The sequence below is a fragment of the Eurytemora carolleeae genome, unplaced genomic scaffold (genome assembly GCF_000591075.1).
Source record: "Eurytemora carolleeae unplaced genomic scaffold, Eaff_2.0 scaffold668, whole genome shotgun sequence".
NCBI classification, from domain to species: Eukaryota; Metazoa; Arthropoda; class Copepoda; order Calanoida; family Temoridae; genus Eurytemora; species Eurytemora carolleeae.
The window spans coordinates 134,187-147,767 of record NW_019396652.1 but is presented as its reverse complement, the minus strand read 5'-3'; the positions used below and the strand labels follow the sequence as shown (position 1 = coordinate 147,767).

The following is a 13,581-nucleotide window of genomic DNA, read 5'->3' as shown; positions in this document are numbered from 1 at the left end:
TATTTTTCAGTAAATGGATATTCTGTTCAGAGGAAGGAATATTATGTTGGAATGGAGGTAATGTTTTTATAGAAACATCTTATTATAACATTTACTACATAAAATGTCATATCAGATAATATTTTAACAGTTTACTTCAATACTTAAAAAATTACTAAAATACTTAAGAAAACAATATCTATTAACATTCTTCTGTACATTAAAATAAATTCAATCTTAAAAATTTCAAATAATTTAAATCTCTTTATTTTTGTTCAGATGAAAACGTCAAAGAAAATTGTGTGTGGAGCATCACTAATCAGTCCGCGTTATGTTTTGTAAGTTTAAAAGATCACTGAATGAATTTATTTAATTTAAAATGATCTTCTTAAAGATCTGCAGCTCACTGCTTCTGCGCTTCTGGGAAAGAGACTTACTGTAAACAATCATTTGTTGAATCCGATCATGTTCTAAGGTAGGATACTTTGGTATTAAAACAAAATTTATCCAGTTTTAAAGGTCTTCTGATGATTATGCACAAAATTTTGATAACAAGATCATTTGTAAAAAGAAAAAGCCAGAACCAATTTTGTGTGAGGCAATGACTTTTTAGCAAAATATTGTACCCCTGAACCTACAAGAAATTTATTTGTTTAGTTTAGTGATGGGTGCAACTATTTACAACAGGCGGGATGGAACAAGAACATATGAAATTGAAAGTGTTAGGAAAGATGTTTATTTACAAGTCAAAGATATCAAAATCAGAACAAAATCTTTTATGACAGTTTTTACCTATTCCAGCTAGGAGGGTGGGGGTCCCTTGGACCCCCTGGAGGTATCTCAAAAACTATTTGTCTAGGGCAGTTCAAATCTTTTTACTTTTCTAACTAACAAATGCCCCTCACTTTAGGCTCAGATCTCCCAGCATACTGTCTGATTCTCTTCATTTTTGTTAAGAAATTTCGCATAGATTTTTAAAGAGAATTTGTACATTTTCAGTTTTCCTTAAATACAAATTTTGTTTTTGAAAATTTATCAAATATTTTTGCATATTTGAATTTGCCGTGGTAAGGGCCTTTTAAAAATATATAATTTATCTTATTTCGGGCACTTTTTGTTTTTGCTCATTTTTTTGCTAAATAACTTGATATTGCAATAAATATTTGAAATTTTGAAACTTTGCAATTTTTTTTGCAGATTATTTGAAAAAAACCCAAGGGCTTTCAATAAGTATATCAACTGTTATAGATTTGTATAGACTTGTTTTGGTAAACCAGACTTTAGCCTGAATAGGTTTAATACTTGTTTTGGGGAGGAATGTGATCAATATCTTTCACAGGCAACCAGAAGAACGTATTAAGTTGTATAAAAGAGGAAGTCTCGCAGGACCATTTGATGCCGCATTAATCAGAACAACAGAATATGTCATTTTTGAACCAAATAAAATCATGCCGGTAATTTAGGGGCCATAAATAAAATTTTTAATGGCAAAAAATATCTTTAATTCTCCCTTTTGATTGTAATTGCTCCTCATTTGCGATAAAAAATATTTGCTTAAAGGGAGTGTTCGTGAAAAATGAAAGGGGGTATTTAATGCGATAATAAAGCGCTTTTGATCGCTACTAATCTTACTTCTATCTGTTGCGTCTATAAGGAGAAAATTGTTAAAGACGTCTCATACCGAAGAACGTAGCGCCCATACAAATTGAGAAAATTGCAACATACGACTTAGACCGTAAAAAAATCTATTTAATTTCAAACAAATCATTCAGATATTACAAGCAGCAGTCATGGATTATCTTTCCCCACATTTGCATATAGTTTATATTTTATAATATTTTTTAACTAATTTGTTTTGAATTTCATTATTTCTCTTGTAGCTTGCGCAACTATCTAAGAATACCACGCACCACTCACATTTTTCGAAATCCGTTAAAAATGTTTTCTAAGAAAGTAAATGTAAAAAACTTAATTAAAAAATATTATAAAATATAAACTACTAGTCTTATAGGGCGCGCCCATCTTCTAAATTGATTGTGAACATGTTCTCTTTGTGTACATCGTAAAACTAAACAAAAATAATTCGCAGATTTTCACAAAAAATTTCGTGGATTTTCAAAATTTTCAAAAATTTAATGAAGATCGAATTTTGATGGAGACAAATATTTGAAATTTTGATCATTCATAAACCTTTCCTTTGGTCACGTGATGTCCCACACAAAATTTGGGCCCGATCGGTTCAGCCGTTTTGATGTTTATTGGATACAAACAAACAAACAGACAGACAAGCCAAATTTATATATAGATATACAAATGTGGCGAAAGATAATCGATGACTATAGGTTGTAATATCTGAATGATTAGTTTGAAATTAAATAGATTTTTTTACGGTCTAAGTCATATGTTGCAATTTCCTCATTTTGTATGGGCATTACGTTCTTCGGTATGAGACGTCTTTAACAATTTTCTCCTTATAGACCCAACAGATAGAATTAAGATTAGTAGCGATCAAAAGCGCTTTTTTATCGAATTAAGCCTATACCCTCTTTCGTGAACATTCCCTTTAATAATACCAATAGACAAAGGATTTGAGTCTTTGCCACGAACTCTGATTTTCTCATCCCTATATCTTTGCAACCCAATGTAGTGAACCTTAGATATCTTAAACTATGAATTCCTTTAGAACAAATTCAGCTCATTCAATGTTGCTACAACGAAAATTTTTTGTTTGTGATCTCAGCAAAAAAATAAAAGTTTTAACAAATAACTTATTGTTTTGCCCAGGTGTGTCTTGGCCGGGTTGGAGATACCAACATTGATGCATTTGTAACTGGCTTTGGAACTTCTGGTTCCATAGATTGGAACACAATGGCGGTGGCTTGTTGGACTGACCAGTATGGACCTGCCATGTTTACTCAGTGAGTTAACAAACTTTTCATGATACACATAACAAGTTTATTTTTGATTTGTCTGCATAAATTTGTTTTTTTTTTGTGATGAAGGTTTTCTCTATGCATACTAATTGACAGTTATTTTGATTCTAATCTGTTGGATATGTAAATACCAATCAAAAGAACTGAAAAAGAAAAAGAATGCTAGCCAATCTTTGAATTGTACCTAAAATAGGCTGATCATAACATTAAAACTTATTCAGACAGCGTAACTAAAAGTTTTTTATCTCATTCTGAAACAAGTTGTAATGTAGCTTGTTTTTTCTTTCTGAATAAAATCTTGCAAAACTACTTCCCTGTGTGAATTAATAAAGATTAACGAAAAATTTGTTTGGCACTAACTGCAAAATTACTTTAAAACCCAAGGAAAGTGTAGGTAGGTAGGTATTAATTATGTAATTACCACATTAAATATTTATTCTAAGTTCCTACAGGTGTACCAAGGAAACAAATGATTTTTTTCACTACTGAAGGAAAGAAATTAGATAACAAGCAAATATTGTTTAAAAATTGTTGATGATGACAATATTAATTTCTTAACCTAAATTAACCTGAATCAATATTGTATGTAATTCTTAACTTTTTAAGAAAAATGGAAAGTTTTTGCTCTTTAGTTTGATAAAATTCTCTTTCAAGGCCTAAAAATTTGCATTTCAAACAGCATATACTGCTTTCATGTTGACAATAATTATTCAGATGTTCCTCATCAAGGTGTAAAAACACTAAACCCCCTCAAGATAAGGAATGTGACAATTTTTTTGCACAATATGGTGGCGCAAAAAACTTCAGGTAAAATTATTTTTTCTTGCATGTTTGATTTATTGCATGTAACTAGAGCTGGGCGTCATTCTCAGGGAACAGTCGTTCTTTCACGGGAACAAACTAAATTATTAAGAATGATGCAATTGCTTCGAAAAAAAGAACGAACACATAGTACCCCTTCTGAAAAATATTGTAACGATCTATAAAATAACAAATGGTGTAACTAGAAACATTAGAAATGGGTGAAAATTGTAGAGTTATAATTTATCTGAATAATGGTAATTTCTGTTATTTTGGTGGGGTTGACCAATGGCAGTGTTTCCTCCCTTTACACAACTCTCCCCCATTGTAAACCTCCCCCTTGAACCCATTCCAGCTCATTCCTTGCAACCATTTTGGAACCGTTCTCAATCAAGAACACAAAGACTGAAAGGAACAGGGATGTAACGATTGAAATAAGAACGAACAAGGAACGAACGATCTAGAAGAAGGCCCTCGTTCTAGAATAAGGATCAAACGATTAATAAAAAACAAGAACACACCTTACCCTACATGCAACACTATGTTTCATTTTCATAGATGTAGAATTTAAAAATTTCATTTTTCATCTTAATTTTTTAAATGGGGTCAAATAACATTTTTTTAACATCTTTCTAAATTTCAAATTCCAGTAGCAAAATTTTTTTTCTAAGTTGGGAGTAGAGTTGGGAGTAGAGTAACAATTAATTTTTACAATAAATTTTAAGGCACAAAATGAAATCTGATGTTGCTGACCTTCCTAGTGGGAAATGCTATGCAGTTGAGGGAGCAGGGCAATTTGGATGGTGCCAGGTAATTATAAACACTGCCAGTAGTGCATTTGATTTGTCCTGGGATGGAATTTAATACATTTGAGCTAGATTGCTCTATTAACTTCTGGCGATTCAAATACTTCTCTTTATAGTTCCCAAGTGTATAGTTTTCATCTATATGATATGGTATAGATGGTAACTACAAGTCTACACTGCAGAACTACAGATAAGTATTTAAAACAATGGTAAGTAGTTCAGCAACCTAGCTGAAATTCATAAAAGTAAGTCCTTGTAAAATATAAATGTGTTCTTACTTAGGTTTCAAACACAAGTGGATTTTACTTGCGCGCAATTGCAAGCCCTATACTTTTTGTGCAATTCAGCACAATTCCGTTCAACGGAATTCCCATTGGAAACCCTAGTTCTTACTAGTTCTTACTACTTCTTACTAGTTCTCACTTGTTTAATCAATTGGTTAATGGTTTGATAACAGAACAGACAAGTTCATGAGTAGCCTTTTGTTTTAAACTTAGAACTGAACTTGCAGTGATACAAGTAGCTGAATATGTAAATGAGTAATGTTGATTTCAGTTATTTTTTGTTTGTTATGATCATAGATTTTTAACAATACAGATGGAACACTAAATGTCTCCTTTTCAAGATTTAGGGGTTTTTCGTTCTTAATACCCCTGAGACAGAGCCTAAAGTAGTAACGCCCATACTGTGTAAATGACAAGACAGAGAAAGAGCATGTGGGTTCTGCCTCAGGGTTATTGTGAACGAAAATCCCATAAATCTTGAAAAGACAATATCTAGTGTTCTATCTGTATTGTTATTAATCTATGGTAGTGATCTTGTTTCTATAAATTACACCAGGAGAATAAATCCTAAATTTTAGACGAGGAAAAGTTGGGGATTCTGTTCTAAACACTGTTCTGAAAAAGGGGTTCGACAATCTATGGATTTGATGGAAACCTCTCCTAGGTAAATAAAACAGATTAATGATTTTGGATACTGGACTATGAATCAAATTAGGAAGATTTGGTGCATGATAACCTTGTAAAAGATCAATGAGATACTTTTGAAGGTTTCCTAAAATAAAATGTACCTCATGCACGTAAAAAAATAAAAATAAATAAGGGAAAAAAGTATTTTCAACTTTTTCCTACAAAAGTCTTGCAAAAATAATTGTCAGATGGAATTATGTAAATAGTAATCCAAAGTTTAGAAATTTTATATATTTGAACATTTCATTAACTCAATAATTGATAAATTAATAAATTTTTTATGATTTTCAGAATTCTTTTAGCGGATGATTGTGCTGCCATTGTAGAGGAAAATTGCATTTTATTTGGCATTTCAAAAATTTTATAAAATATTTCCATTTGTTTTGGTGAAAAGTTTTGACTCAATCTATGATATGTAATTGAGGTTTTGCCACCAACTCTGAATTTTACTCCCTGTATCTTTGCAACCAAATGTTATAGACGTTAGATGTTTCAAACTGTCAATGCTGTTAGATCAATTAATCTAAGTTTTGAAATATCAAAGGTTTACATGATCAGATTGCAAAGATATAGGGATTCGAATATTTGAGTTGGGGCAAAGACAGAATTCCTTCGAAATGATTTTTTAATGGTGACATGAACTTANGTCAAGAAAATATTTACCCTGAAAGATCCCACATTATTTCTGAACTAAAGTAAAGTTTTAAGCAGTTAACAAATTTTCCTTACATCAACTAAAAATCTTTTTTTCAAGGGTGTTTTTGCTCTCAAGAGTCTCCACAAAAAATTAACAGTCTTGAAAAAGTTGTCTCTTATTACCATTAAATGCAAACTCTTTACTCTAGCATATAAGTTCTGAGCCGGCAATTTAAAAAAAATTCAAAAAAATACAGCTCAGGTCTAAGCTTTCGTTTGATCTTATTTTTGACTTTAGCTTTTGGATTCCAGCTGCATCTTATTTTCCACAGAGTTGAGTTTATAAAACCGGTTTAATATTCTATTTTGCGAATTTTCATGGTAGGAATTGGTGCATTCCAGGTTTTTATAAGAACAAAGTCCGAAATCAATGAATTTGAGCCGCGTATCAAATCCATTCGGCCGCAGGTACCACATCGAGCCTTATTCTCCACTAAAACCAACCAAGGTCGGCGTTATTTTCATTGGGCCTAACTCTTAAACTAAGCAACTGTCAATCATGTGACACAAGCTGTTGTAACAGTTTGATCTAAGAATGGGTCTTAAAGCCGGGTTTAAGGAATAACGGGCTCAGGATATTTCTAATTGTTTGTTAACAAATAATTTGTTTGGCTTAGTTCTGCTTTTATTAAATGTCATAGTAAAATATTTTGGATAATATCATAAAGCTATAACTTATATTAAACTAAATTTTTAATTATTTAAAGTTTTGTAATGCCTTCTGAAAGCCAAAAACTTTAAAAGCTTAAAAATGATGACCAAGTCAAAATCAAAATATGTTTTAAAATGTGATGTAACGAATAGAGAGGTATGCAGTTTGACACACACTGGGATCTGTGTGGTGGACAAATAGTAACCAATGCTCAAGTGTAAGTATTAAGTATCTTATCTATCATATAGTCATGTTTCTAAGAACTGTATTAAGGTTAGCTCATAATTCTTTAAGATTAATAACAATACAAAATAAGAGCTCATTTTTGAAATGCAATCTTTAGTAAATACTGTAGAAAGAATCAAAATTCATTTTTTTATTTTTATTATGTTCCTCGCCAAATATTTTATCTTTGATAATTGACAATTTTTCAATATTTCTAAAAAGTGAATCAAATATTGTGAGGTATTTATATTTGCAACATGAATCTGAATTTTTTTTTATCTTTTCCGCCTGTCCTAGCAAATAGTACTGGATTGTTAAACTAGTTTAAAAACTAGTTTGAAACTAGTTTCAAGCTAGTTTTGAACATTTGTTTTCGCCGAACGAACAAGTTTTCCAAAAGATTTTGAAAAGAGATCAGTTTTTTATTTACAAAAGATTTTTTCAAACTAAATTTAAAAAAAAATTATTGGGTTTTTTCTTACCAGAATTATTGATTGAACGATTTTACTAAACAATCGAATTTACTAATCAAACAATTTTACTGAACGATTGTTCAGTAAGAAATTAAACTAAATCAATTTTTTTTGAACAATTAAAAAAAAATTAACGAAATGGGTCATTCACGAATAATGAACTAATGAAATGATGATTATAAACATAGTTAAAATACATCAATTTTTACCTCAAGTACTTGGTGTTGGTTGAAATGTGCTGGATAAGAGACTCTTAAAGATCATCTTTGATATTTGAATATTTTTGTGGTATTCCCGTGTAAGCCTATTTACATAATATCTCTATTCTTAAAACAATTATCACAGAAGGGTTTCAAAAATTGGGTTGACTAATGATTAATTCAAAGATATTAGACATTCTCAAGGTCTCAAGTTGATTTGAAGTAGCAAACTGACTTTTATACGTACCAATTGTATAAAATAGATACAAACTTTAAACAATTATGTATTCTGTTAAAGTGTCAACCTGGCAAATTGTTAACTGGCAAATTGTCAACTTGCAAAATTGCCAACTAGCAAATTGTCAAATGGCAAATTGTCAGCTAGCAATATGGTCAACTGACAAAATGGTGAACTGGTAAATTGATCAACTGGCAAATTGTCCCCTGGCAAAGTTTACCAGGCAAAATGGTTATCTGGCAACTTTGTCACTTGGCATAGTACACTGGCAAAGTGTTGTCTGGCAACTTTGTCACTTGGCAAAGTTATTACATGTGAAAGAGCTACCTGGCAAGTTTATACATACTACATAGGAATCTTCAATTCCTTCAATTGAGCTTAATTTGTATGGTACCGTACACCCCTTCTATATTAAATCTAATAAAACTTGTTGTGTGTGTAGGAGAATGAGATATATAGAGTTCATATCCCACCACCACCCCACCCCTCCCCCCATTTCCTGCCTGGGCTAGCTGTAACCCCCTCCCCTTAGCATCTGAGCGTATAGCTATGTGTTCAGTTTAATTAATACTCCGCTGTAGAGGTCACTTATTCTGTAGAAAGCTGAGAGAAAACAGGATTATGCGTGCTTTCTTACACCGACTACATGTTTAAACTTCATGCTAGCGCCATATTGTGAGAATATTTTTAAAATCTACGTCAACCTGATTCAGCTTGTACTCAAGCACACCTTTACCTTATTTTTATTAACTCTGATGTAGGGAGAAGAGGTTTAACAATGCTGGAAAACTAGTTGAAGAAGTAAACAATGATTTATTAAAAGTTGGTGGGTCTGACGCATGCCAGGTTTGTAAATTCAAGTTTCAAGTAAAATAATCTGTATAATATTAGGTGGATAATAAAAGTTGTTTGGTTATTAAAAGCTATCCAGTGTCTATACAGAAAATTATTTTCATATTTTAAAAAACAGGAAAGGCCTTTCTTACAGCCTGTATCCGACTGTACATGAAGTGGGTCAAGTTTTTCGAGGTATTCATGAGGATCCTCTAACATGTGGTTCTCAAGGTTTTCGTTAGAGACTGGATTTTGGATGGTCGAGGTTTGACGAATTTGAGCCGGGTCTTAAATCCACCAAAAACCGGTTTCAATTCAGGGCTGGCTTAAATCTTGAAACATTGAATACAATTTTCAGTGGAACCATGCATATTTGAGCCGCATCTCAAATTTAAGCCGCTGCTCAAATTCATATAAACCATGGGGGGCCCAAATTCAATCCACATTCCACCCTAGTATATATTTTTAAATTAACTGAGCATCCTGCTTAAAGGGACTGTAAGCTTAATATTAAGTGAACCTGGATGGAAACATGGCATTCGTAAAACCATTATTCTATCAAAAATGTGGAAGAAATTGTCATATTTATAGGTTTTATTCCATTGTGTTTTCTTGCCGTATAAATGCGTACGTCCCATCACTGGAAAATGATCAGTTTCTAAGAGAACCGTAGTGAATCGGGCATTGTCATCTGTTCATGGAGGATTGTTAAAAAATACACTCACAATCCCTTTAAACTCTTTTTTCTATTTCCAAAATTCTGCTAGATCAAATTTTCAAAGTTTGAAATATCACAGCTTCACAGACCACAGTTTTACACCATCAGGTTGTAAAAATAAACTGATTAGGAAATTAGAGTTCGAGTAAGTGGTTACTTCCTTAGTCACCTTGACCAGACAATAACTGTTAGAAGTTTTACAATTCTGATTCAAGATGGAAAACATATCAAAAATGTAAAAATGGTGTTTTTTAATAAATAGAAATAAAAACTTAGTATTTTTAATGTCTAAATATTTATAAATTGTTAAAACAAAAAAATTATTAATAAATAATAAAAAATTCTGTTATAAGATGAAAACAAATACTTATTTCATGAAAATAATTAATTCTTAAAGGGAATGTTCGCGAAAAATGAAAGAGGGTATAGGCTTACGGCGAAAAATAAGCGCTTTTGATCACTACTAATCTTACTTCTATCTGTTGTGTCTTTAAGGAGAAAATTGATAAAATAACTCATGCTTAAGAACGTAGCGTCCATACAAATTCAGAAAGTTGCAATATTCAACTCAGATCGTAAAAAAATCAATTTAATTCCGAACAAATCATACAAATATTACAGCCAACAATCATCAATAATTTTTTGACGCATTAGTATTTTTTATTTTTTATGATCTGATAGTCACTTTTGAAAACATTTATTCCTGTTTCGGAGATTTTTGATAATGAAAACGACATTTTTGTATTTTCCAGGAATGTTCAAAATTCCAGCGCCAGCGAAATATTGTTTAAAAAACAAAATAAAAAATATTATGAAACATTAACTATATACGAATGATTCGAAAAAAAATCGATGACTATTGTTTGTAATATCTGAATGATTTGTTTGGAATTAAATTGATGATTTTACGATCGATCCGAGCTGAATGTTGCAACTTTCCGATTTTGTATGGACGCTACGCTCTTTTGGTATAAGTCGTTTTTAACAATTTTCTACTTATAGACGCAACATATAGAAGTAAGATTAGAAGCGATCAAAAGCGCTTATTTTTCGCCGGAAGCCTATACCCCCTTTCATTTTTCGCGAACACTCCCTTTAATGTCTATGTTCTTTAGGGTGATTCCGGTGGGCCTTTGGTTAAATATGTAAAAATAAATAGCAGGTAGCCTATAGTGGCGACGATTATATCAATACAATGAAGACTACTTTCTATGAATAATGCTTTGATTCTAAACAACATTTTTCAAGGTTACAAAAGCAGTTTAGTGACAACTTCTCTTTGATTAAATATTTAAGTGTTTCTACTGTTTAAAAGCTTTTGGTCCGTATAAAAATTTAACTAGTCTTCACTCACCCAACTCTCTAGAAGTTACATAATCCAAGCAGGTACAGCATGTACTGTATATGCATTCAATCGTACCGTCCAGTCTGGACTACACAGTTTAGAGTCGACCCAACATGTTTTATGCAACAAATGTAGCCTGGAAAGATCACAGTCCACTGTTTTGATTAAGATGAAGACAACTACATGGTTACCCATAGATCAAAGGATCAGCTTTAGAGATGACATTAGAAAATTCAAAATGTATATTAATATTACTTAATATATATTAGTGTAGCTTTTCATTTTGTTCCTTCCTTTGCTTAAACGTCTATGTAGGAAGCGGTCGATATCGAATTCTCGCGCTTTAGTCACCCTGTAACCCCCTTATCGGTTTACAAATTATTTTTTTTACGTTTTGCATAACTGGTATTGAAGGGTAAAATGGTGGAGAAGGCTTAATTGATTGGAATAGTGAGAGGTACAGGGTGTGCATATGATCAGAGATTATTCCTTTGTATTGCAGGGGTAAAGTGGTGGAGAAGGCGTATTTGATTGGAATAGTAAGTAGAGGCACAGGGTGTGCTTATGAGAACCAACCTGGTCTCTACTCCAGGTATATTTTTAACCTTTACAATGCAGGAAGGTTTAAGTCTATTCATCAGTGCATTTAAACAAAATAAAATCTAAACTAACACAAGGAAAAACTTCCTTTCCCACTGACAGCTAAACCTTGGCTGCAAAAGTTATCAATAGTGCTTGAAAAGGCAACTCTTTCGGATTTAGAAGTTACTTTTACTTTCTACCTCAGACCTCCATTGACGCAGGAAGAAGCATTAAGTTAATAGATTGTAAATGCCAAATTACAAGCATAGCCCTTTCCAGTTTTAACTTTGTTGTGAATTATATATACCACTTATACAGCGCAAACCAGTGAATTTAACTCGTTTTATTCTTTACCTAAACCATTCAGAGCAATTTCTTCTTTTCAGAGTTACATCCCTTCTGCCCTGGCTTGAAGAATACATGCTTCCTGAAGATCAATGTATAAATGTATAAAAATATAATAGAATATTTTAAATACTATTTGGAATCTTGGAAACCTTTCTTTACATATTTTTATGTAAGTATTCTGAAAAAAAATAAAAGAGTTTTTAGATTTGTTAAAATATTCAAATATATTCTATGCAAAATCCAGGGGACATTAGTTCCAAAACTAATACTTGGTCCACTTCTAACACTGAATGGGCACAAATTGAAAGACTGGGTTTTTGGGATCCCAACCCATATCCAGAGTTAAAGTCAATACTAAAAACTCTAACCAACATTTTATTAAACATGACGAGGATAACAAGTTCTAATTTTAAACTTTTTAAATTAAAAATTATAATAGGAGTTCTTTTTATATTAAAGCTCTTGACCGTTTTCACGACAATGTTGGGTTTTCCATTTTCGAACATATCCTGAATTTGAAACATTATCGCGTTTTCGAGGCAAAACAAAACTCACTTTCCCCTTTTTTGAGTATAATTCACAATTCAAAACAAAACTCACTTTTATAATATAAATCACTGAAAACAAAAATTATCGTATGAAGACTAAATTGATTTCTTAATTATTTCCAGAATCTAAGTTTCCACATTTTATCTGTTATATTAGAGAATATGGATGATTTATTTTCAAGCATTATAAACAAACAGTTTCCTGCATTTCTAGTTAAATCTATATTGTAAGAACAAATAATATTTTGATTTCTAAATGCTTTAATGATTTTTTAAATTATAAAAAAACAGTTTGTTTTTATTTCCTTTTTTGTTTATCAAAAAATCTTGTTTTGTTTCATAAGTGCGTAAATACTTGAAAATTGACATTGATATGAATTCCGGTAATTGTTTCAAAACCAGGATATGTTCCGAAAACGCGACATGAGCTGAAATCCAGTAATTGTTTCAAAATGCGGTTATGTTCGAAAATGAAATCAAGAAACATTAAAAACTAATTCTCACACCTTATTATTACTTTAAAATTGACATTTATTGTTTCAATATAAAGTTTTAGTCATTTTTTATAAATATATGGTGTAATTTTGTTTTACTCCACTTGGATTTAAAGATATATACTCTTGAAAAAGATAACTTTGCAGATTTTCCCCATTTCTAACACTCAGCGTTAGAAACGGGCCAATTGTTAGTTTTGGAACTAATGTTCCTTAAAATCAGATTTAATTCAAACAAAAGTACAACAATACATACCACATTTGAGAGTTAGTTATTATCCAAAGGAAAACATACTACATTTCCACGAAAGGTTTTCAACTGCCATCTAACGGCCACTTGTTGCATCAAACATAAAATTTATAAATTAAATCTATTTTTGAAGCTTTTCTTTTCGTATCCAAAGGATCCTTAAATATACCTGAATACAGACGTGTGCTACAGTTGTACACAATGGAAGCTGCTGTGGACTATATAGTATATTCTAGCCTTTAACAGATATCTGTAATCCCTTATCTCTGCTTTAATCTGTGTTCACAAATATGACATTCTGCACTTTTTTAGAGAATAAAACAACCCAGGAGCCTATATATGAGGGGTAAATTAATTAGTCATTCTAACTTGATTTATTTGTTTTCCAGTGAAATTCAAAATATACTTACAATCAACCTTTCTTACCAAATATTCTTTGTATTCGCTTTAATATTTCTCTAAAATCTTGTCCTACAGGGGGGGGGGGG

General features: G+C 31.6%; 1 protein-coding gene across 2 annotated transcripts; it reads left to right on the top strand.

The window, feature by feature from the left end:
* Window positions 1-2: 2 nt before the first annotated feature.
* On the top strand, window positions 3-12,016 carry LOC111706926 (uncharacterized). Of its 2 annotated transcripts, XM_023479873.1 has the most exons (15): window positions 3-57; window positions 259-317; window positions 374-454; window positions 637-705; window positions 1,319-1,433; window positions 2,764-2,897; window positions 3,627-3,719; window positions 4,439-4,523; window positions 5,382-5,467; window positions 5,782-5,818; window positions 6,991-7,055; window positions 8,736-8,820; window positions 10,642-10,688; window positions 11,374-11,463; window positions 11,840-12,016. In XM_023479873.1, the coding sequence occupies exons 1-15, from the start codon at window positions 52-54 to the stop codon at window positions 11,904-11,906; spliced, it is 1,119 nt and encodes a 372-aa protein (XP_023335641.1). In that variant the 5' UTR covers window positions 3-51; the 3' UTR covers window positions 11,907-12,016. The 2 variants fall into 2 exon arrangements, with proteins under 2 accessions (XP_023335641.1, XP_023335642.1); XM_023479874.1 differs by lacking the exons at window positions 10,642-10,688; window positions 11,374-11,463; window positions 11,840-12,016 and adding an exon at window positions 9,657-9,812.
* The last annotated feature ends 1,565 nt before the right edge of the window (window positions 12,017-13,581 follow it).

Coding starts and splice junctions, on each gene's coding strand:
- LOC111706926 (XM_023479873.1), top strand. Junction 455..636: donor GAATCCGATCATGTTCTAAG/GTAGGATACTTT, acceptor TTATTTGTTTAG/TTTAGTGATGGGTGCAACTA. Junction 2,898..3,626: donor GGACCTGCCATGTTTACTCA/GTGAGTTAACAA, acceptor ATAATTATTCAG/ATGTTCCTCATCAAGGTGTA.